The following is a 24,088-nucleotide window of genomic DNA, read 5'->3' on the forward strand; positions in this document are numbered from 1 at the left end:
ATCTTTAGGTGAAATTCTGTTACTGGAATTTTCTTAAAATGCAGTTTCCTATATAATACACATGACAAAGAGCTTTATAACTTATCTGGTATGTAAGTATTCCTAATGTGAATAGAAACTGTTCAGAGGCATTTGAATATACAGAACAAAATACATATGTCTATTCGCAGGTGGTATTCTCAGAAGACAAATCCCTCTCTACTGCGCTGATTTTTTTTTTTTTTTTGCATAACATGAGCAAATTCAGTGTTAAGACCATTCATCATATCACTTTCTTTACAACTGATTTTATCTCCAATAAAATATCAACTAATGAGTCATTATTGCCTGCCTGACTCCATGGCTAGTCTTTTCCTACACTGCACAATCCCTCACATTTGTGCTATTTGTTTGTTTAAGAGGACTAGGTTCTTAGGCTATTTTTTCTTTCTATTTTGCCCTTTGCTCTTGCCATTAATCTGTGTCCCCCTCCCCACCATTTATACTCTTTTCTTTGCCATATTTCAGCATCTTTCAACTTGTTCATTAAAAGCCCATTTTCAGATGTGAATAGCATGATCCACAGCATTTTTCAACTCAGATCTCAACATCTTATATTTAGTGAAATTTGTCAAACATCTAAGTCTCTGATGAAATAATTTATTGATTAATTTGTTATTATGAAGCATAAAAGCTATTTCACAAGTTGATCTATATATTGAAATGTTCAGATGAGAGTAATTTTTCAAGGAAAGCATTCGAAAATCCCACACATTATTAAAACATACTGCCATACGATGTTCTTACCTGTTTGTCCACCTAACTGATTAGAAATATTAATATCACTATCAAAGGATGTGCATTGATTACATAGGATGCTTTATATATCGATATTGTAGAAAAGCAAATCTGGAGTAAAAATATAACATAAGTATAAGTATCACAGACAGCTGAAAATAAAAACTACTCAAGCCAATATAGGAACAAAAAGAATAATGAGAAATCCTAAGGGGAAACATTGAAATTAAAAAGAACAGAGAGGGAACAGGAATTTTGGGTTGTTAATGTTCGATTTTAAGTTCAACAAGCATATTGTTAGAGTTGATTTTATATATATAGCCATTTATATATATATATATATATATATATACGGCTCTGTGCTAGAATTGGGGCTGGTTAAGATAAATCAGAAGTGGTTTCAATCCATGATTATATGTAGTCTGGTGCTGATGAAGAGATTCAAAGCATAAAGGAGAGGGCAATAGAATAACTAGCTTTAAAGTCAAATTTAGTCTATTACATTAGAATCCCATTATACGTTGCTTCAGGAGTGACACCAGTTTACTTTCTAGAAATATCATCCTACCTGTCAAAATGGAGGTATGTTTCTGACCTTTCCCCACCAGCCTCTCTGTGCTGAATGCTTGTTTGGGCAACTTCTAAACATCATATATTATATACCATGAAAGTATATTGTTTTCAGTGTAGGTTTCTTGTACAACACTACAAGTGAATTAAATCTTTAAACTGGTTGTGATGTGCCAGTTTGTGAGTGATGGTAAGTTCTCCTGAGGGCAAGCTTCAATGGCTTCTTTACTTTGATTTTCTTTTTGAAAAAGATTAGAAAAATAAGGCTGTTTAGCATGGATATTGGAGGAAAGTTTGAGGAGCCAAAACAAGCTCCTGCTTCCTTTAGAAGCAGAGCCATGTTTGCTTTTCATTATACAGTGTTTTCTTTAGAATGAGCATCATATATTTATTTTGTATTAGAATTTATGGGTTTGAATCAAGTTGTGTTTGTGTCTATGTTTATACTAAGTACAAACCACTTGCAATAAATATTTTTATTTTACCCTTTTAGGGTCGTGGCATTCCTGGACCCCCTGTATGTATCATTTATCATTGACTTTTATGTAGTCTATAAAAATGGCCTATTTCTAAAATCCTGACCTTAATTTTTGACTAATACTAACCATTGGGGATTATAGAGTTTTAGTTACATCATCTAACGAGCCTACTATTGATAATACCCCTATTCTGCTAGACAAAATATATTTACTAATTTAGGAAATTTCTGTTCCATTGTAACTAAATTTTGGCCAAATGAGTTATTGCCACATTGGACATTAAAGCTAATTCTAGGCCTGTTATTTATTATATTTAATGCCATTTGTGATAGATTATAAAATATCCATAAATTACCTTGTCACTTTGATTTGTCACTTTGATTTCTCAAATTCAGGGTCCTCCTGGGACAGCAGGACTTCCTGGAGAACTTGGCCGTGTAGGACCTATTGTGAGTACCACAGTGCATTTTGATAGACATTTGCTGATTTAATAGAAGGTGTTACTAGCCAGGTAAATTATGCTAACAGTACACTACTCCCTCCTGCTAATTCAAAAGTGGCAGATAAATTTTATTCCAGTTCATAATATTGATGAGAACTAGGAGTAATAATGCTGCAGAGTGATTTTAATTTTTTCCCTGAATTTTTCAGCTAAACTTTTCTCCCCAACTTCCTAATTGATTGTCATATAATGGAGTGTCACCCCCATTTTATAGACTCTCAGCTAGGGTTTGGGTCCAGTGGCTATTGTATTAGACTTTCCACATTAAATTAAAAAATAGACTGGGTTATTACCAGGTATATTTGTTAGGATCATTGTATTAAAATGAAAATTTAACTTGAAACATTAAGGTGCTGAACTTCATAGAGCAAAAATTGCTGATAAAAAGTGCTTCACGTGGATATTCATGAAGCATTTCAAAAGTGTTGAAGTATTGATGTTACGAGAAGGTAGGTAATTGTAAACTCATTGAGGAAAGGGACCATGTATTATATACCTTTCCTGATTCTCTCTGTGTGCTTACTGTTTGCAAATTTATTTACTAAAGAAATGAATGAATATGATTATACATTTAAAATAATTATAAGATGCTTTTGATTTTTTATGGTAGGACATTAAGAAGGAAAACATGCCAAGAGTAAATATTGGCTATTGAGAGTAATTGGAACCCTTTTTCATCTGAACAGCTTAGTTAGCCATTTTTGCTTTCTGTGTATTGCAAGAGTACAATGACAGACAAAATGACAGACCAGAAAAACAGCAGCAGCAAGAATCAGACACTGCTGAGATTAACCTTGCACTTCATAGCTTCAGGCTGGGTGCGAGCTTTCTTTTGCTTTGATTAGCTGGTCAGCCCTAGCAGTATTGGTTGTTCTGGCCCTTCTGTAAATCAACTAGAAAAATGCATAGGGGTTCTCATTTGTTTTCAGAGTAGATAAAGTGATCATCCTACACAGAAAAAAATGGGCTTTATTTTTTTCTCTGTGTCTCCCTTTGCTTTGTTTTATAACTTGGTGAGAATAGAACTCCTTTATTATTCTGGTTTTGTAGAACTAATTGGATTTGGTGGCAGGTCTATGCATGACTGAGCTCTGTAGGGGTTTCTAGTAATGCCATTCTCTCATGCCTTGCTGGTTTTGTGTACTGTGTTTTGACACATGTATAATCACCATGTCATGATTTTTCAAATGACTTAGGGTGACCCTGGGAAAAGAGGACCACCTGGCCCCCCAGGCCCCCCAGGACCCAGTGTAAGTTGTTTACAACATGAATTTCCTTTGCTTCTGATGGTTAGGACTATAAAAATCTAAGAACCAGAAATGGAAGTGCCTATTAATTGAGTCATTAGATTCTAATACTCCCCAAATGGCTACCGAGTTTTTCATCAATTTAGAGTGTGGTTCTTTTTAAGGCCAGAAAAGTAGAAGGATCACAATAATTTAAAAGGTAGTTTCACAAAGCAAGTCTTACTCTTTACATGTGAAAACCTTTGACACTGATTTTTCAAATGCTCAAAACTTTGACATATAAAAGAAGCATTTTCAAATGTACTTGTTACAAATTTTTCTCAGTAGCAAATTTATAAAAGAGGAGTTTAAGTAGGAGGTAATACAAATTTTAAATTTATATGTTATAGATCCTTTTTTTTACCCCCTATTCCGCTTCTCATTTCATCTCTTTTTAATCCCCTGAAAAAAAAAATGATCTATTGCAAATTAGGAGTCTTCAAAGGGAATATGCCCATGAGTCAAGTTTTTAGAATATTAGCATATTATATGCTGCTATTTGTGCCTTGTATATTATGAAACATATATTTAATTATATCTTTACCTAATGAACTTTCTATATTACTGTGTTTGAATTAATTATTTAGTTATATTGTTAACTTTAATATTTTATTTACTTTAGGGAACAATTGGCTTTCATGATGGAGATCCACTGGTAAGATGTTTTCCTTTGAACAAAATGTAGTTTTGTAGTCTCCAGATGAGTTGTCTTTGAAATGATCTTTCTGGAACACACTGTGCTTCTACGTTTTACTTTTGCTCAGATGGCAGAAAATCTGTAGCATTAGTGGACTGGTGGCTTATATATCCTCAGACTATAACAGTTTTTCATTACAGAAGTATCTATTTTTTCTATAACATTTTTACTTTATGTCTAAGGCATGCTTTTCACTAGAGTACATCAATATTAGGAGATATTTTACACATAGATTAATATTGAAATGATAATGATAAGCTGTACTAAGCACAATTTGGGCCCCTTGGTAGGGATATGAACTTCAGGATATGGCTAGTCCAGTAAAGAGGGAGGAAAATGATCAGGTCATGGCAAAACTCATTGTCTTTAAACATTGCACTTCTTTAATATAGTAGATCTGAAATGAATATGGAAAAATATTAACATTTATTAAATGCATGAATAAATGGGTGAATGCATAGGAAGGTACTTGTTATATTCTTTATACTTTTCTAGAAGTCAGAAATATTAGTTTAAAAATTCAGTAAAAAGGAGGAAATGGATATTTGAATTTATTTAATGACTATAATTGCATTAGGGTTTAATTGCTAGAATCCTTTACAAATTTGGCCCTTTCACAAAGTGGGCTCTGGTTCATGGTGTCTTTATTGCTTTCTTGTAGTGTCCAAATTCCTGTCCACCAGGTCGCTCTGGATATCCAGGCCTTCCAGGCATGAGGGTAAGAGAATAATCTCCTTATATTATTTCCTAGATTATTCTCCACAGAAAAAAATGGAAGCTTCAATTAAAGCACTATCCTTCCTGGTGTGAAGATCCCATTCAGATGGAGCACTCTAGTCTGTGTCGGCTTACTCTGTGCCTCAGTTTGTGGGCTTATTAAACCTGGAATTCTAGCTGGGGCCCCCCAAGACATAGGTGCTTAACATAGATACCCCTGAAGTTTAGAGCACAAATGCCAGTAAAATACAGGAGACTGAGGGAGGCTTGAACACCAAATCAAGGGCCAGAAGTTTGCCTCCAACAGAGGAAGACAGTGGTGAGAATGAGGGGAGAGGACAATGCACAAAATTCTTTGAGAATGTTTTGCTTAAAAAAAACAAAAACAAAAACAAAAAACTGGAAAATTGGGAAAACTGTGCAAAATAAGTAGGAAAAGAGACTTTCCTGAAAGTGTTTTTCTCTGCCATCATAATTACTTGGAAATATTACATAAAAACAAGTAAATAAATGCCAACTGCTGGGATAAATGGCTTTCTCTCTCCAGTCTCTGAGCCTAAAGTGATTTTGAGAAATTCCAGAAAATTTGAGAAATTCCTTAGGGCTTTACTGTGATCGGGAAGGCTCCAAGGTACTGATTTTCCCAGAGTTTTTCTTGTTGATTTTTGGTGGTTTCCCTCAACTGTGGAGTTGGGCCTGGGTTGGTGTCTTATTTTACAGAAAGGCTGGAGAGAAGTCAAAGTCCTGACAGACTTAATTTGGGGATGTTGTCTCATAGTTTGACTCATGTTACTGCCCACAGTGTACATAAGCTTAGAACAGGTGGCCTGACAAGAGAGGTCAGGGATTGTCTTCATGCTAGGCAGCCTTTGCTTACTGCCCTTCGATGCCTTCCCTTCGCACCTACAGTAGTGTACAGGAAGAGGCAGAGAGCTGTGCATGTGGGGAAGTGCCCTTCTTATGCCCAGTCTTCCCCTCTCCAGAAAGCAGGTGGGTATGGAAGCAGAAGGGTTTCCAGCAGCCACAGAAGCAGGGCATAGCCAGGTGAGCTGGGTCAGGGCTGCTTTTTCTGAAAAGTTCAGTCCAGTACAGAAAAAGGCTCAGTGCTCTAAACCACTCCAGGAGAAGTGTGGAACCCGGATTTGTGAAACAGCAGGCAGGTATCAATAAATCTTGGTGTTAAACTGGGTAATGTGGCTTTTTAAAATTCTAGAACAATGTTTTCCTAGTAACTAAAACTGATATATACTATATACAGTAGTCATGTAATAGACATAGTACTGTTTAGGTCATTTAAGGCAGTAATTTTCTTTGTGACATAACCTTTTTCTTAGTAGTACCTTGACAAGGACTTTGGGAAGCAGAATCATTTTATGAACCCTCTGACAGTTTTGTCAAGCCCAATAAATTATATATATACATATATAATTTATATATTTGATATAATTTTTATATGTATTTAAAAATATATGATATTATCTATTTTTTATTTTTGCATTTGCTAGGGCCATAAAGGTGCTAAAGGAGAAATTGGTGAACCAGGGAGACAAGGACACAAGGTAAGACAAATGAGTATTTAGTGAGTAAATTGTGATTAGGAGGTAGTGACCATTTTTAAAAAAATATTTATTTTTTAGTTGTAGTTGGACACAATACCTTTATTTTATTTATTTATTTTTAATATGGTGCTGAGGATCAAACTCAGGGCCTTGTACAAACAAGGCAAGCATTCTACCACTGAGCCACAACCCCAGCCGGGCGGTTTTTATTTTAACCAACTATAAGGAATAATACAGCATATGTTATATTTTGTCTTTCTATTTCAAATGATGTTTGAAGTATTCTCTGTAGGTGCATTAATATTCCAACTAAGCATAATAAATTGTCTAATTATAAAAAACAAAGAAGGCACTAGACATTTTAATTTTCTTCCAGTGCAGTTATTTTTTATTTCCTTTCCTTTCCTTTTCAAATCAGTCACATTTAGCTTTTTTCCTTGTTGCTTATGATACTTGAACATTCAACTAGTTTTTCTACCACATAAGACAAATTTTTGATATTCGTAAAATTTTATGCAATGTGTTGTTGAGCTTAGCAAACAGATAATTTGGTAACTGGCTTTTAACTTCTCATCTGAAGTTCTGAAATAATTTTTCTGTTTATCTCTGATTTCATTTCAATATGACATAGATTTTGAGTAAACTGGAAATTAGTGGCAACTTCTGTTATTATGTGGATGTAAACATGGAATCTAGAGCACAACTTGCACCAGGGCAGCTGTGCCCTGCAGAAAAACCAAGACTGAAATTTAAAGCAAGGTGACCTATTTGCCATTTTTTTTTAATCTACTAAGGTTAATCATCTTTTAATGATCTAAGAATTTTATTCTATGCACAATGGAACTTTTGTCTTGGTACATTTTATATTTTACAAAGTCAAGTCAAGCTATTCTTAATGCAGATCTGGTAGGCTTTTCATTGTTGTTGACAATTCTACACCTATACTGGGTAGAGGCAAGAGATTAGTCTATTTTATTTTGGAAGTAAAGAGATAGAGAGGCAATTTATTAATGTCTTTAAGCATTAATATCCTTGAACTCCTTAGCTAAAATCAGTCTATTGAATAACCTCACATAATCAGAACAAACAGGCCAATTTTATGTACCCTATGGTAGTTCAGACTTTTATTTTAAATGCCCCCCCCCCTTTTTTTTTACTTAGGCTGTGAAGGCATTTTATTTATCTAAAATGTAGTAGCTAGCTTCCTAATGTTAAATTGGAGTAAAATAGAAAAAAAAAATGAGTACTTTGGAAGTGTCTCTGCATGCCCATTTCTTCACTGAATCTCAAAATTTGTGATTTTTAACGTTTAATAAATATTTATTAAGTACCTGCTATGTTCCAGGGTCTATTCTAAGTGCTGGGAACACAGAAGTGAAAAACATGTCTAATCACAGGGGAGTGACTAAACTAAGTGTGACATAGACATATGATATTAGTTAGTCACCAAAATAGTTATGCAAGAATATTAAAATTACATCAAAACATATTCATGAAGTAATATGTGTACTGAAGCAAATATAGCAGACTTCTGTTATTTTTGATGTTCTGCATCTCTTCTTTCTCCTTTCGGTGACCCATTCTTTTGAGGAAATTTCACTCCCTTAACCCATGAATTTGGGGATGAAGCTGTTGATCTCCACTCTTCCAGTGAAACTAGTATTTTTGGTAACTGTACAAGTTAGTTATTTGGACTCTCAAATCTGGTTTGGGCTTCAGTGGAAAACTTGCACGCTTTTTGCTGTGTTAAGTAATTGCCAAAAATTTTCATTGAATGTTATTAAAAATTATTTTCATTTATTCCACATTTTTATGTCATTTTAAACTATAAGTGATGTCTTTAAAAAGTTATATAAGAAAATGACATGACAATAGCTTGTTGATGAATGAGCTCTGAAAGAGATTTCTAACAGATGACCTGGAATGATAGAGATTCTGGAGGCCTGAAGTTTGTATTCAGATTCAAATTTTGCCTTGAATTTTTTATGCAAGTTAGTTAATGAAGACTTTTAAAATTGTTTATGAATATAGGAATGAATAGTGAAACTTCACTAATTAAGATATGGTACTGGCAAGATCATGCAGCAGATCATCAGTCATTCAAAAACCTCTTAGTAAAATGATAATAAATGATAATAAATAAGTAATAAATGATCACAAATTTAAAAATTTTTCATTTTAAATTTGTTGTTATGGATAAGATATGTGCTTTTCATTCAAAGGTAAAATATTGAATGCAAACATATTGCTTAAGGTTTATGGAGAATCTATGGGAAATGATTTATATCCTACTAAGGAAAAAATATAGAGGACCTATTAATAATTGTTGCTTTTTGCAGCTGGCTTTATAAATTTGTAGGGAAAACCAAGTAGCATTTAACTATGCACATGTGATGATTATTCACTCCATGGACTACTTAATTCACTAGCTTTTGAATTGAACTGCTTCTTTCCACTGTCAATCATATGTTCTAATGGAATACAATCTGAATATAATTATAAGACTGAAACTAAGGTATAAGACCTCTATAATGCATTAAAAATCAAGTTAAATTATTTAGGTATAATGTAGCTCTTTGACCAATATTAATACTGCTGTTAAATATTTTGTTGTGGCCTTATTTTTTTGTGAAAAATCTTTAAATGTAAGATATAGTTGATGGAGCAAGAAAATGAGTGAATTGAAATATGTAATAAAGAAATAATAGTAATGGACTTAAGTCTGATATTATGTACATGTTATAAATAATTTTTCTCATCACTAATTTCACAATTTAAGATATCTATTACCACAAAAAAATGTAGGACTATATATGGATTAAAAAAAATAAACCCTCCTAGAGGGAAAGTAATTTTTTTTCTATAAAATAATATTTCTGTAAGAGGAATCAGATCTCTTTTTGAATCTTCTAACATATTAAAGTATATCAGAGGTTATAATAACAAGATGACAAAAAAATAATTAGTTAGAAAATGTGTTGGAAGATGGTCTCATTGGCAATAGCAACCAGATAGTCGAAATACTTTCATATGGAAGCTTAATTTGAAGAAAAGAGTAAAACTTTATTTGTGAAGATAAAAAGAAAAAAAAAACATTTGACTAAATAGAGAGATACACTAACTTCTGGGAGAGAAAGATTTAATGTAGTCCTGATAGAAAACCAATAGTATTTTGGGGAATATCTGTCCAATGATTTTAACATTGCTCTAGAAGGGTAAACATTTCAGAAAATCTGAAAAGTAAGAGTAACTCTAAAAAGGCATGGGAATTCTCCCTGAGATGAAAATGCATTACAAAATGTATTACAATAATTAAAATGTTTTCATGTTGGCAACATCATAAGCAGATCAGTGGGATAGAATAGGAAACCTAGAGCCTAATGATTTATACATGTTAAAGATAAATTTCCAATTCTTGTGGAGAGGATCTACTATTCAATAAATGATATTGGAATCAGTGACCTTTAAATTCTGTGCCAGAAATTAAACTATAGAAGAGTTACTAAAAAAAAAAGTACAGATGAATATTTATTTAATTTGGAGGTCGAAAAGGCTTTTCTATGAGTGAAATCAAAGGTATGAACCATGAAAGAAAAGACTGATTTAAATCCCCCCAAATTGTGTATGGTATGAAAGTGGTAATAAGAAAAGCTAAAATGTAAGCCATAATTAAAATATCCAACAGCTTATGGAAATGTTTATACAGTGTTACTACATATTCCCAATAACACTCCCAACTCTTTCTCTCAAACATGAACACACACATTTTCTTTCCCTTCTCCCCTCCTTCTAGAAAAACTTTGAAAGTACAGCATCTAAAATGTTACTAGTATTTATAGTTGAATGGTGTGATTTGGGTGACTTTATTTGTATACTTCTCTGGATTTTCTGAGTATTCCATAGTTGATATAAATCATACATGAAAAGTAATGAAGAAAGCATAGTATAGGTGCCAAATGAATATAAAATGTTCTTACTAGATTAGCACATTTCTGTGTTCATTTCCTAGACATATTTATTGTGCTTTTCTCCGTTGTTTTTTAGGGTGAAGAAGGCGACCAGGGAGAACTGGGAGAAGTTGGAGCTCAAGGGCCTCCAGTAAAGTATTTTTAAAAAATATTTGACTAGGCTATACAAATATCTTTTTAAATTTTTTTTTTAGTTGTAGATGGACATGATACCTTTATTTTATTTATTTATTTTTATGTGGTGCTGAGGCTTGAACCCAGTGCCTCACACATGCTAGGTGAGTGCTCTACCACTGAGCCACAACCCCAGCCTGGCTATGCAAATATTTTAAAAATGACTCTTGAAATATTTTATACTTAGTATTTGGATCAATAACTTTATATTAACATGATGTTCTCTATTTTCTCACCAGTCCAGCTTTGAGAGATAATCATGTTTTCAGAATAAGAAAGAGTTCCCATTGTACATTCAAGCACCTTTTTAAACAAAAAAGATTCTATATATAATTACATACATTTATTTAATAGACTCCAGGTCCAGGCACTCTGAAAGCAAATACTGAACACAAGAGGTTGACATATATTTTGTATTCTAAAGCACCATTACATGATATAATGAGAAAATTTTGTATACTCTGAATATGCAGCAGCTAAATAATGCATTGGATCAATGTAGCTCATTTCAGCATGTAATCATTTTAATTAGAACATTATTAGTTGCTCATAATCATGTTTTTTTAAAATAAAAAGTTAGTCCCTTATGCTTTGGCAGATTACTGCAGTAATATGCAAGGTAATTGGGCATCAGCATACTTCAATTTAAAATGTTTGTTAAATCAGAATTTATGTTACTTTTGTACTATATTAAAATAAAATGGTTACACCTTTTTCATGTCAAAATGAGTAACATTTATGGAAATAATAATTTTTTTCATTATTTCCAAAGTGTAGCCAAGGCATAGCCAGTGTCAAAGAGGAGCTGAGGCACAACCATTGGTTATGATAACATCCTTCTTCTGGATCATTTTCTGTGGCAAGCTTAAAAAAACATATGCCTTAACTAATCCATTATTATCTTTTACATTTCCAGGGAGCACAAGGTTTGAGAGGCATCACTGGCACAGTTGGGGACAAAGGAGAAAAAGTAAGATGATGATGATAATGCTGTAATATAAAAATATACTAAATTGTTAGAATTTGAGTCATTTTAAAGCAACTTCTTATCTTCAGCAACACCATTTTTTTTTTTTTTGGATCCACAATTGGTTGAATTCAGATGCAGAACCCATGGACATGGAGATCAACTCTATTATATATTTTAAATAGTCTTGGGTGATTTAGAGTAAGTAGGGTTGCTCTATTTTCTTTCTGTTTTAGTATCAGTAGCTAGCAATGATAACACTGGCCCAGTGGTTGGGGTGCTTCTGCTCAAACAAGGCAAAGACAGGAGAAGGCAGGAAGGGAGAGGCAAGAGAAGGCAGGCTACCTCCTAGGCCTCTAGGGACATTCTTGGCCTCCTTGCACACTGAGCCCTGCCCTAGACAGGGGTGATATACCTGTGACCAGAGTACAACAACTGCCCTTAGCCTAGTCTCAGAAATCTGATTTTCCTAGCACTTCCATAGAAAGGTGTTCTGCAAGCTGTTAGGAAAATTTGAAGAGGAATAAGGCCTCATTAAGTTGGCTGCTTATTGTGAGAGACAAACAAATAGCTAACTGTGTAGCAAGCAAGATAGAAATCTCAAGGCCGGTGGAATGAGGGAATGCAGATAGGGGAACCAGAGGACCCAGGAAGGAGGTGGCATCAGAAGGATGTTGAGACTACAAGGCCTGTGTGTGAAGGATGGAGAACAGGGAATACTTGGTAATATTACAAGGAAAAACAACAGAAACCTGTAGACAAAAACCCTCTCAAAGTTTCTATTGGTGTGTGTGTTTAAAAGTTATTGCTTCTTAGAAAGTGTGTTAGAGAAACCAGTTTGTAGGTCACAGAATGTTAAAAGGCGTCTGCTTTAACTTCTCATTTCTCACTTCTCACCCTGGCCTCATTCTCTTCAGAGCCACCACAGCTAATCTGTGTCAGTTTGACACAGTGATACAAAGCTTTTTATCTAAACTTAAATAACAACAAGTTGTGCATTGTTTATGCTCAATAAATGAAATCAAATCTTAATTTTTTTAAAGAGATGCACATTTTTGTGAATTAAGTCTGGATTGTTTACTTTTTTTTTTTTTTTTTTAGTTTTTAAATCCTCTTTATCTCTTCCAAGTATTTTCATTTTACCTGCTTTCTTTTTTCCTCTCCTCTGGACTATTTCTTTCCTAAAAACAGTGAATTAAAAAAAATGGAGTCTTGTATATTTTTATATTCATATCACCTTAAGTAACACTTTGTGTGCATTTCTTTTTAAATAAGTAATAAAACTGATTATTTTTGATGCTTCTGATAGCTAATCCTTCACTTTTTCTGAATTTAAATCATCCCCTAAGATACATGACCCCTCGCTTTGAAGGCAATTACTGTTCATGATCTTCTCTTTATTTGAAACATTTCCTATTTGATATTTAAAAAATTTCTCATTTTCCTTGATTTCTGTCAAATTGCTTTTTTCACCTTCTTCTTCTTCTTCTTTTTTTTTAAATTTCTTCTTTTGAACTCAGACATGGACTGGTTACCTAGTAACAGCAGTTTAGGTCTGAGCTCACGCTGAACAGCAGTGAGGAGTGGGGGGAGAGAAAGACAGAAAGAGAGAGAGAGAGATGCATCAAAGCCATTTCTATAATGCAAAGCTGGTCTCTGTTCTCATAATGCAAAGTGAATGATGAATTCAAGGTTTTCCTCGGGTCTTCCAAATTCTTTCTTCCCCAGTGAATGTAGAATGCCTCTGCTCTGTTCTAGTTTTTAGGGATCAAAGAATTGCAAGGCTCTCTGGTCCCTCTGCGTTCGTTGTGTTTTTTTTCTTTGATTCTACCTATATCTGAACCTCCTATCAAAGGTTTCCTAAGTTTTAATTCTTACTGCAGATGCTGTCCACCTGGCTTTCTTGGCCTGACATCTATCCAGTACTCCGATTGCTTTTCATTTATTTTATCATCTTATCTCAACCTGGTTCATTAGGAGGCTGTCTTTTCACTGCAGTTGTCCCTTATGCTTTCTTATTTGCTGTGTAGATGAGGACAAAATTTAAAGACAGTTTGTATTTTGTCAAGGAGCATAAGTGGAGAACACCAAAACAATGTATTTTTGTTTTAAAATCACATTTTGATTCTTCTAATGAAAATAAGGGCATGATCTGTACAATACATAGCCAAGTCAGAGATCATTTTCAGACAATTAGATTTATAAGGCTCTGGCTAATTCTTATGCCATCTCTTGGTAGGGTGGATCTGTCCTTGAGGAAATAGATTGGTTACTTAACGTAAACTGAACCTAACATCAATTCTGAATGGGAGAAGAGATGCTTGGGTCTTTTCAACAATTCATTCTTCTGAATCATATGGCTTGACTTTTTATTTCAGATCTTGGGGCGATCCAGAGTGTTGTAAGTTCCTCTCTCAGCTGTGGCACCAGAGTCCTCTAGTTGTAAGGTGGCTCTGTGGCCTTCATCATTAATGAATTCCCACAGGCATTTCTGAGAACCCAGAAGGGTGATGGCCAAACCTCTTTCCAATAGAATTGTCAAGTTGTGTGAACAAGTGATAGTGTTGTAAATTCATGTCAGCAGCTGAGAATGCAGTGTTAGCTTAAAATATCCAGAAGTATATCAAACATTGAGTTTAAATTCTGTCTTATGATGAGTAGATGTAAACTGTGTTTTCATATCTGAAGCTTCTCATAAAGTACTCCTCAGACATTTCAGGCATAAAAACTTCCTTTTAAACTGACTATTATATTTCTTTAGAAAGATAGATATGCCCTTAACATACATAACTGATCTTAATTTTATTTCTTCATCTTGTTTTTTTCAGGGTGCTCGGGGCTTAGATGGAGAACCTGGGCCTCAGGGTCTGCCTGGTGCACCTGTAAGTGGTTTTCTTTTTACAAAACCTAACCATAGATTTTTTTTATTTTAGTAGTAATGGTTTTTTGCTATATATAGAGAGATATATGCAAGTATCTTATATAATTAAGATAAAAAATGAGTAATAGTTTTATATTTATTTAAAAATTATAATTAAAATGAGCCTGACTTTTTTAAGCTATAGAAGGGTGTTCCTCTGATTTCATGTTTTTTCTTATGGAATAAGTCAATAAGTTAAATATTTATGTTTGCTGTTTTTTTTGTGTTGTTTTTTTTTTTTTTTTTTTTTGCTTTGGTTGTCATGCTTAGATTCGCAGTAATAATCTTATTTCTAGTTCCTGGGTAGTTATCTTTTTCCTTTTCTATGGTTTATAATCTTATTATTCCATAGTTGGCTTTAATATGTACACTTCTCATTATTGTATTCTGCCTCAAGCCTGTTTTTGGAGGTAAACAGACAAAAAAAAAAAGCCATCCATTAGTCACTTATACCATATAAAAAGTAGAAAAGATGTGGATCAAATAGAATTCATGACTGTCAAGGTCCTTTGGTCTAGTGGAAAAGACAGGATGTAACACAGTGAACAACTTCAAGATTAAGTGCTAGAACATCTGATAGAGATAGTCCATGTAAGAAGACCTTGTGAAGGTTGACCTGGAAAGCCATTCCAGGTGGGAAAGGCAGCAAAGTATAGGAGGGCACAGTTGGTGGCATGGAATTCATGGGTTATCATAGAGGCTGTCACTGCCTAGGGTGGAGAAGTGTATGGAGAGAATGAGATTGAATAGGTAAGGTAAAACCACCTTATGGAGAATATTTGATGCCAATATAAACAATCAATGGTAACAGGGAGCCATTCAAGATTTTGAAGTAGTGAAGCAACTAAAAAAAAAAAAGCTGAATTTTAAGGAGACGCATCCTCTCACTTATTGCCTATACCATATATTAACATTAGTTGGATAATTTTGACAGAAACCACTATTGCTGAGTGGGAAATTACATAACATTGAGGAAATATTAGCACCTAACCCAACCCTCAGCCACCATAGCAGTCAACGAGTTATGTAGATGTAGTTACAGATACCGTTACCTATAGTATGGAACTTAATCTATTTTATATATATATATCCAAATAGCATAGGACAATTACACATGGAAAATGAAAAAAAGGACATGCAAGTCTCAATTATGCCTATGTCAATATCAATTTTTAAGGTTATAGTTTTTTTTATAAAAAGATTTCTTGAGCTAGGCATCCATTATAGATCAAAGCCATTGTAGTGAAAGAGCAATAGGTAGATAATGTGGATGGTGCTTTTTAATTTTAACAGATCTATCAATAAGTAATTTTTGCTTGTGTTAAGAAAATTTAATTTTTGTACAGGGTGATCAAGGACAGCGAGGACCTCCTGGTGAAGCAGGCCCCAAGGGAGATAGAGTGAGTCCAAATTAGTCTTTATACTAGGAGCATCCTGCTTTTCAGCATCATCTGCTGATTTTGCTTATCTGTTTGACATGTCCTAAATATTGTGATTATTGTCCATGTCTTATTTATGCTTCCTGACCTGCCCTACAGGGGGCTCAAGGTCCTAGAGGAATTCCCGGACCCCCTGGACCCAAAGGAGACACGGTATGTCTAGATCTCTAGTCATCAGGCACATTTTTTCAGTGATTATTAACTTTTAGTAAAATTTTAGAAAATAATGTAGGGACAAAGAATGTGGCTTTTTCCAACAGAGTATTTCTTTGTGTGTCTTTAGGGCTTGCCAGGTGTGGATGGCCGGGACGGGATACCTGGAATGCCAGGAACAAAGGTAGCTGTGTGATTCAGTCACTCATGAATGGGGCTGTTTCTGGCCTGACCAATTGAGCACAGTATTTCCATTACAACATCACCAGGAGATTTATTTAGCCAGCTTTGTTTTTTTATTTTTTTTTCTCCTTTTAATTTTTTAATCCAGTGTCAAAGAGAAAATTCTTATTAGAACAGTATACTTATTTGCTTGCATTTAGGAACACAAGAAAATTGTCCCACTGATGGTAGAAGACTGAGGGATATTGTTTTGATTGAGTTTATGTCCCGTATTCTACCTTGCTACCCTCTTGTTGAATTGTAAAAGTCCACATAAGGTCAGCTGTGGGAATAATCCTTTTACTTAAAAAATCTATACTCTTTCTTAAAAATAATATAGCAGTTCATATAGGTTCAAAGTGATTAAATGTTTGGTCCCCCCACCCCCCGCCCCGCTGCAGGGTGAACCAGGGAAACCTGGACCTCCTGGTGATGCAGGATTGCAGGGGCTACCAGTAAGTATTTGATTCTTTAAATATTTGTTAGTTTATCCACTTTAAATGTATAAATGTGGAGGGAGAGACATGTTATGGAACTTGTTGAGTTCTGAGGAAAAGATGATGTTTTACTTTAATATTTTTAGTTTTATACTTTTGTATTTTTATTTCCCTGATTAGCTGATATTCTCTAATAACTATAAGTAGAAAGCTTTAATTTATGTTTTGGATTCCCTCTTCTCTGTTAGGTTTGCTGTCTTCCTTACATCATTGCACTAATCCTGAGCTCTGGGCCAGTGCCATGTGTGTCATCCTACCTTTAACCAGTCTTGACTTCTTGTTAGCAGCGTTGAGTCATAAGAGGTTGAGTGGATTCTCTGGGAGACACGTTCTCATTTTTGGATATGTCCCATTTTGAAGCATTCAAATTGATGTTTCACCAAATCAATGTGATTGGAAATTTATATGGAGTGTATTGCATGTATTCTTGACTCTTTGAAGGCAAATCTTTCAAATTAATAAAGGTTATTTGATAGTATCAAGGACTAGCCCCCAATGTTAGGACATCTGATACTTTTGAAATAATCTGAGGTTATTAGGACTCCTGGTAACACCAAATCTTAGCCTAGCATCCTTTGGCTTTCTCTCTCTCTCTCTCTTTTTTACTATAAAGCCCAGAATTTTCAATAGGCTCTCGTTTTATTCTGTACATAGAACCATGTTATTTACCTATAGCAGATGTCCTGCTCATAAGAACTCCTGTTGACCTGAAAATGGTACCCAATTCTAGTTTGGAGGTTCATCCTTTAGAGTAGGGTTTTCTTTCAGAGTCTTCAATCTTATACACGAGATTCAGTAAAGTAAGGTCCTATACACTGTGGGTAGTTCTATAACTTTCCAGAGATTGGGACCCAGGTAGTATCTCCCTTATACAGTCTCTCAGCAGTATACAGTGGACTTGGCAGCTCACAGATTCTCAGATGAAGTGATTAAACCCAAATTCCTTGTGCATTCTTTTAGGGTGTACCTGGAATTCCTGGTGCAAAGGGTGTTGCTGGTGAAAAGGTAAAAGATTAAACTTTTAAATTAATATTTTCTTTATTATTTTATTAACATATTTTCTTATAACTTTTAATATTTTAACTGCCTTTTATTTCATATTTAACCCCAGGGAAAAATTAAAAAGTAAAAGCTCTAAGACTTGGAATGCTAATCTTTTCCCCAGTTGTAGAGAGTTGGTTAGACTTTCTTCATAAAAATGTCATCCTTTGTCAGGATGAAACAGGGAAAACTTAATTGTTCCTTACTACTTGAAAAAAGAAGATATTATAAAACCATGTTGACTTGATTCTTAAAATTTTTAATAGCGTCAGCATGAGGTAAAAAGGCTCAAAAAATGTATTGGAGATTGGAATGGTAAAGACATATAATTAATATTGTGAAATACTGAAAATATACCCATGAATGTTATTAAGATAATTTAGCTTAAACCAAAAAGATATTAGGCACTTGTTCACATATTGGTCAACTTGTTTTTATATTCTATGCATAATTAATGTGCATCCAATTAAAAATAATAGGCAAAGGGCTGGGGAATATAGCTCAGTGGTAGAGTGCTTGCCAAGCATGTGCAAGGCCCTGGATTTGATACCCAGCATTGCAAAAGAAAAACAACCACAAAACAAACAAAACAAAACACAATAGGTGAAAGCAAAAACTAAAGTGATAGCTTTGCTTTAGAAGAAAATAGATAAAGCATGAATGATATAGAAATTGGTTATTGTTAGAGCATGTGAGTACAAACCTTCAATCATAGTGGTCCACAGCATCTTAAGTAGAGGTGGTCCCTAACAGGCAGGCTGTGAGAGACTGATGATAGAGTTGGTCTTTGCAGACATGTATCTTTCCCTGAAGCTTGCTGACAGAGCTTTACTAACAGCACATCCCCTTGTTTCCTCATGTTGACTTGATTCTCAAAAATTTCAATAGTGCTGATGTGAGCTAAAAGGGATCAAAGAAATGTATTGGAGGTAAAAATGGTAAAGGAAGTACATATATAATTAATATTGTGACAAAAGAAAATCCTTGCATTGAAAGGATTCCTTTCAATGCAGGCTAAAGAACTTTCATTTGTTGACATGTGACCTTAAATACATGGTTGGTACTAAATCTGCATTCTGCATCCTCCTGAATTCTCAGTGTGAAATCAGGAGATTAAGGCTATTAAAATATAAGCAATTCCTGTCTGGGTGAGGCAGATTGATGATTAGGCTTACTTATAGTTGGAATTTCTCTGAATGTTGCATTTCATCTTTAGGGAAACACAGGTGCTCCAGGGAAGCCTGGTCAATTGGGAAATTCGGGCAAACCGGTAAGAAGCCTTTTGACTTTTCTGTCAGTTATCCTACTGTTATCAGGAGTTGTTGATTTTTTTTTCTCTGTCTTTCTTTCTCATAACAGGGCCAACAGGGTCCTCCAGGAGAGGTGGGACCTCGAGGGCCCCGGGGCCTTCCTGTGAGTATTCCCTCTCTGCAGGGGCTTCCCTAGTTCCCTACTGGGCTCTGCCATTTGTTCATCCATGCACAATTGCCTTCTGGTGTTTGAGCACATGGTAGTCTAGATGAATGATGAAATGGGAATGCTACTTTGATAGGCAGTATTTCTTTTCAGAAAATGGAAAAAAAATGAGGCATTTAACAGAGGCACGATGATTGTTTCTGCTCTCATCCCATGTTGAAGGAAATACTTTAGTGCTGTTAAACAACTTTATCAAGGCACAATTCACATACTATGTGATTCACCCATTTAATCAATATAATTTATTGCTTTTTAGCATATTCAGAGTTGTGCAAGCATCACAACAATCAATTTCAGAAAATTTTTCACTTAAGAAAGACATCCTGTACCCATTTAGTCATTCAGCATTTCCTTCCAACCCTTCAGCTCTATGCAACCAGTAATCTATTTTCTGTCTTTATAGTTTCACCAATTCTGGATATTTCATGTATATGGATCCATAAAATATATGACATTTAAAAAAAATGCTTGTCTTTTCTCACTTGGCATAATATTTCTATGTTCATCTATGCTGTGGCATGTATTGGTACTTCATTCCTTTTTATTGCTGAATAAATGTTTGGCCATTATGAGTAATGCTGCTATGAACATTTGTCTACAATTTTTTTTTGTGGACATATGTTTTAATTTCTCTTGTGTACACATCTAGGAGTAGAATTATTGGGTCAGATGGTAACTATGTTTAACTTTTTGAAAATCTGCCAGACTTATGTGAAAGTTTATAAACTTGTCTATTTTACAGCAGATACAGTATTTCCTCACTATACACAATTTAACCCTTACAGAGAGAATGTTTAGAACATAAAACATCATGAACTTAAATTTGATTTTAAAAAATGCTCTCTGGTCTTCAGTTATACTTTTTACTTTCAGTCTTCTAAATAAACACAACAAAAAATTCCAAGTGAGAACACAAAAATATTTCTAAATATCATTGCTACTTCTTTTAAAGCATTTCTTAAATACATTGAATGAAGACTTCATGCTTGAAAGGAATGAATGTTTCCAGCTGTCATGTGGCATGAGAGTGGGATTTTTCCACTTCTTAAAGATGTTTATCAACTGACATCTACCAAGTAGTTTCTTAAAGTTTCTCTGTGGCCAAAGAAACCAGCTTCTACTCCTAATTATGCTCCTTGCTTGCTCAATTCTCGTTTTCTTCTCTTTTACTTAGATCTTGTGATTTTCTAATTAAAATGCTTTCCATAAATAAACTGTAAAGGCACTGAGGTTATAACCAGGTCACATTTCTAAAACAATATAAGATGTTACATGACTAGTGTGGGGAGATTGCACAGTGTGGGAACATTAGAACTTTGAGAAAGTTTACTATTATATCAATTATTCACTATATTGAGCAGAAAGCTGTGTGTAGTATAAGAAACATTGACCAAGCCCCCTGAGTATATCAGGACCATGCATTGACCACAAAAAGCCACATGCAGTAGAGAATGCTTAGCTGGTTGCCACGGGACATATAAAGCAATGAAGAACTAGAAGTAAAGCATCAGATGGGGATTAGGGTAGTTGATTTCCTTATGTGAAGTGAGATGGATCAAGGAAGATGTGCTAATTGGTTTGGGGACTGAGTTTCAGGTTTTGCCTTTTGAATTTCTGTAAGAGTCTAAGTTCTTGCCATTATTTCCTGTCCCTGAGGCTCTAAGTTTTAGCATTGTTCATCCATCACATTTCCCATCTTCAGTTGGACCTGTTGACTTTGTCTTCTTCTCAACATATCTTATACTCTGCTTTCTACTTCCATTTTCACAACACTGGCTCAGGTCATTACCTATTGCTTGGATCATTACAATTGTCTTCTGATTTGATTTCTCAGCTCCAGTCTTTCCTCTATTACTAGTGCTTCTAATAGGGTACTGTTGGTACTCTGGGTTGCTTCTTTTCTTTAAGACTCCTGTACATTGCAGGGCATTTTGAATCCATGGCCTCCTCTGTAGAACATCAGGAACATCTCCACAGTCATCAGAACAAACTAAAGTACTGAACATGCTTCCAAAGGCCCTGGGAAATGATGGTGCTCGGTCTCTACACACTACCATGTTAGTCTTTCCAAAGTACAGGTTCCATCATCACTTCTTTTTATACTTAAAAATCTTCAGTGGTGGGCTGGGATTGTGGTTTATTGGTAGAGTGCTTGCCTGACATGTGTGAGGCACAGTTCGATTCTCAGCACCACATATAAATAAATGAATAAAATAAAGGTCTATCAACAACTAAAAATATATTTAAAAAGAAAAATCTTCAATGGATTGCTACTGACCAAAAGAGAAAGTCTAAAGTCTTAGTGTCTAATAACTTCTTAGTTTTAATTCTCATTTCTTTTTTTAAATTGTTTTTAGTTGTCAATAGATCTTTACTTTATTTATTGATATATGGTGCTGAGGATCGAATCTGGTGCCTCACACATACTAGGCAAGCACTCTGCCACTGAGCCACCACCCAGCCCCTAATTCTCATTGCAGTCTGGTTCAGATCCTGTGTCATTTTGGGCTGAATTACATGCAAATTTCCAGATACTCTCCATACTACTCAGCCTGCCTGTTTTCCTTGTGTCAGACTTTATATTTAGATGGTTTTCTTCTCCATTTTCCTGACTCAACAATCCAGGTGCCCACTTAGATGTAATCTAAACATTAATTCAATCAGTTAATGCTTTACTGCCCAGATAGAAGTGATCTCTTCTTATCCTGTACTCTATAACCCTTTACCACTTTGTTCCTCACATTGAGGTGACCGCAGGAAGGCAGAGGCATGTGTAATTCACCTTTGTCTTCTCTACATCTCTTTACTCAGGGCCTGCCTTAAGCTAGTACTCAATAAATATTTCTTGAAATGAATTGAATCGAAGGTATAATAAATCCTGCTATGCTGCTTTCATTGGTAATAATTGACTTCTCACCTGCTATAAATTTTTCAGAAAAATGTCACAATAAGTTATAAATATTATAGTTCTGGACCAATGTTTTAACACCAAATCTTCTTACTGACAGTGCGTTTGTTGTCTCATTTTACATCACCGAGCTTAGTTTTGCACAGAAGTTCACGCATTTTCTACTATGCTTCACAAATTTGGTCAGTTTTTTCCTGCAACCCTCAAATCAAGTAGAAAGAAAACATATTTCTAGTGTTTCCTAGGAGTGAGTCTTTGAAATTAAGTGATATACCCATCAACCTTTGCTAATTCACGGCAAAAAATATTATTTAAAAAATTTGCCCCCTCCAGTGATTTTATATAAGCAATTATATCTGCCACTTGGATCATGCTCTGACTTTCTCCATCTTACCACTCATGGTTTATACTTGATCTTAGTTTCCCGGCTCAGAGTAGCCTGGCCTCTGATCCAGTTCTATTTTCCAGTGGTTCTTAGTCCATGTCTGTCTATCCGGCTTCTCAGAACTTGCCTGTGCTTTGCTAGGTGGATGGTTTGCTCTCATGGTTCTGATTGGGGTGAGCAGTGATCAGCTTTCTGAAGACCATATACGCTAAGAGTATAGAAACCTGTTGCATTTCTCTTCAAGTCCTTCACTCCAACCACAACACAATATCCTTAAACACAGAGGTCCCTGTCTGCTATGTTGTTGAATGATCTGAGCTGCCAACCCTCCATCCCACCTAAGCTTTGGCAATAATTTGTGAAACTGGTGTTGTGTGTGATGTTTAGATTTTAGACAGTGTGAGGGAATATTTAAACCTTAACTAGAAGAGAAATAAAAATTGTATACTGTTATAAAAGTATCACTTTTAAAGTTATCATTTAAAAATCATTTTTGAAGTTATCTTTGATAACAAACATAAAAGTTATTATTGCAGTAGAACTAACATGATGTTCCAATGTTAATATGAAAATGGATTTGCAAAAGCAACAGAGTAAAGAAATCATGATTGATCTTCTGGGCTCATCAGCATCCTTTTTGCCAGAGAGAGGCACTTAGTGTATAGAATTGGCTAAGTGTAGTGATTTATAATTTTTCACTTCTAAAATTGGTGAGGTACTAAAGATAGTATTCATTCTGCAGCTAGTTAGCATTTTGGGTAATTCAGCAAATGTGACAGTCATTACAAGTTAGAATGTGATGGAATAAAATCCATTATTTTTAGAAATAATTCTGGCAACATAAGTATAATTAAATTTTCTGATTTTCCTGTGATCTTTCAAATGTCTAATAGTTCCATTTCAAAAGTGGAGCCTCCAGCTTGAATTATTTGTCTGTATTTAGGAAAAGTAGCACCCAATGCTTGTTTATGAAGAAGGTGCCTGCTTGGTGATCAGTGATGTTGACAGACACCAGAGACATGAAGACTAGAGACAGTTTTTTCAAGCAAAAAAAAAACCAAAAAAACTGCTTTTAAAGAGATTGTTTTAGTTAGCCTTTCTCGGTTCTGTGACTAAAGGACCTGACCAGCACAATTATAGAGGAGGAAGAGTTTATTTGAGGATTCATGGTTTCAGAGGCCTTAGTTCAGAGAAGGCTGGCTCCATTCCTCAGGGCTTAAGGTGAGGCTGAACATCATGGAGGGAGACTGTGGCAAAGGGAAGCAGCTTACATCATGGTGATCAAGAAGCACTCTCCAGATACAAATATATACCCAAAGCCACACCCCAATTCCCACCTCCTCCAGCCACA

General features: G+C 34.8%; 1 protein-coding gene across 1 annotated transcript in view; it reads left to right on the forward strand.

Moving 5' to 3' along the window:
• Window positions 1-24,088, forward strand: part of Col9a1 (collagen type IX alpha 1 chain) — an 83,391-nt gene that overhangs the window by 29,364 nt on the left and 29,939 nt on the right. Inside the window, exons 13-28 of the mRNA XM_026391350.2 lie at window positions 1,841-1,864; window positions 2,222-2,275; window positions 3,525-3,578; window positions 4,237-4,269; window positions 4,973-5,029; window positions 6,534-6,587; window positions 10,632-10,685; window positions 11,646-11,699; window positions 14,525-14,578; window positions 15,963-16,016; window positions 16,155-16,208; window positions 16,339-16,392; window positions 16,832-16,885; window positions 17,888-17,932; window positions 19,185-19,238; window positions 19,328-19,381. Coding sequence (XP_026247135.1) covers window positions 1,841-1,864; window positions 2,222-2,275; window positions 3,525-3,578; window positions 4,237-4,269; window positions 4,973-5,029; window positions 6,534-6,587; window positions 10,632-10,685; window positions 11,646-11,699; window positions 14,525-14,578; window positions 15,963-16,016; window positions 16,155-16,208; window positions 16,339-16,392; window positions 16,832-16,885; window positions 17,888-17,932; window positions 19,185-19,238; window positions 19,328-19,381 — 807 coding nt within the window. The remainder of the gene's footprint in view (window positions 1-1,840; window positions 1,865-2,221; window positions 2,276-3,524; window positions 3,579-4,236; window positions 4,270-4,972; window positions 5,030-6,533; window positions 6,588-10,631; window positions 10,686-11,645; window positions 11,700-14,524; window positions 14,579-15,962; window positions 16,017-16,154; window positions 16,209-16,338; window positions 16,393-16,831; window positions 16,886-17,887; window positions 17,933-19,184; window positions 19,239-19,327; window positions 19,382-24,088) is intronic.

This window comes from Urocitellus parryii, chromosome 8 (assembly GCF_045843805.1).
Source record: "Urocitellus parryii isolate mUroPar1 chromosome 8, mUroPar1.hap1, whole genome shotgun sequence".
In the NCBI taxonomy this organism is placed as follows: Eukaryota; Metazoa; Chordata; class Mammalia; order Rodentia; family Sciuridae; genus Urocitellus; species Urocitellus parryii.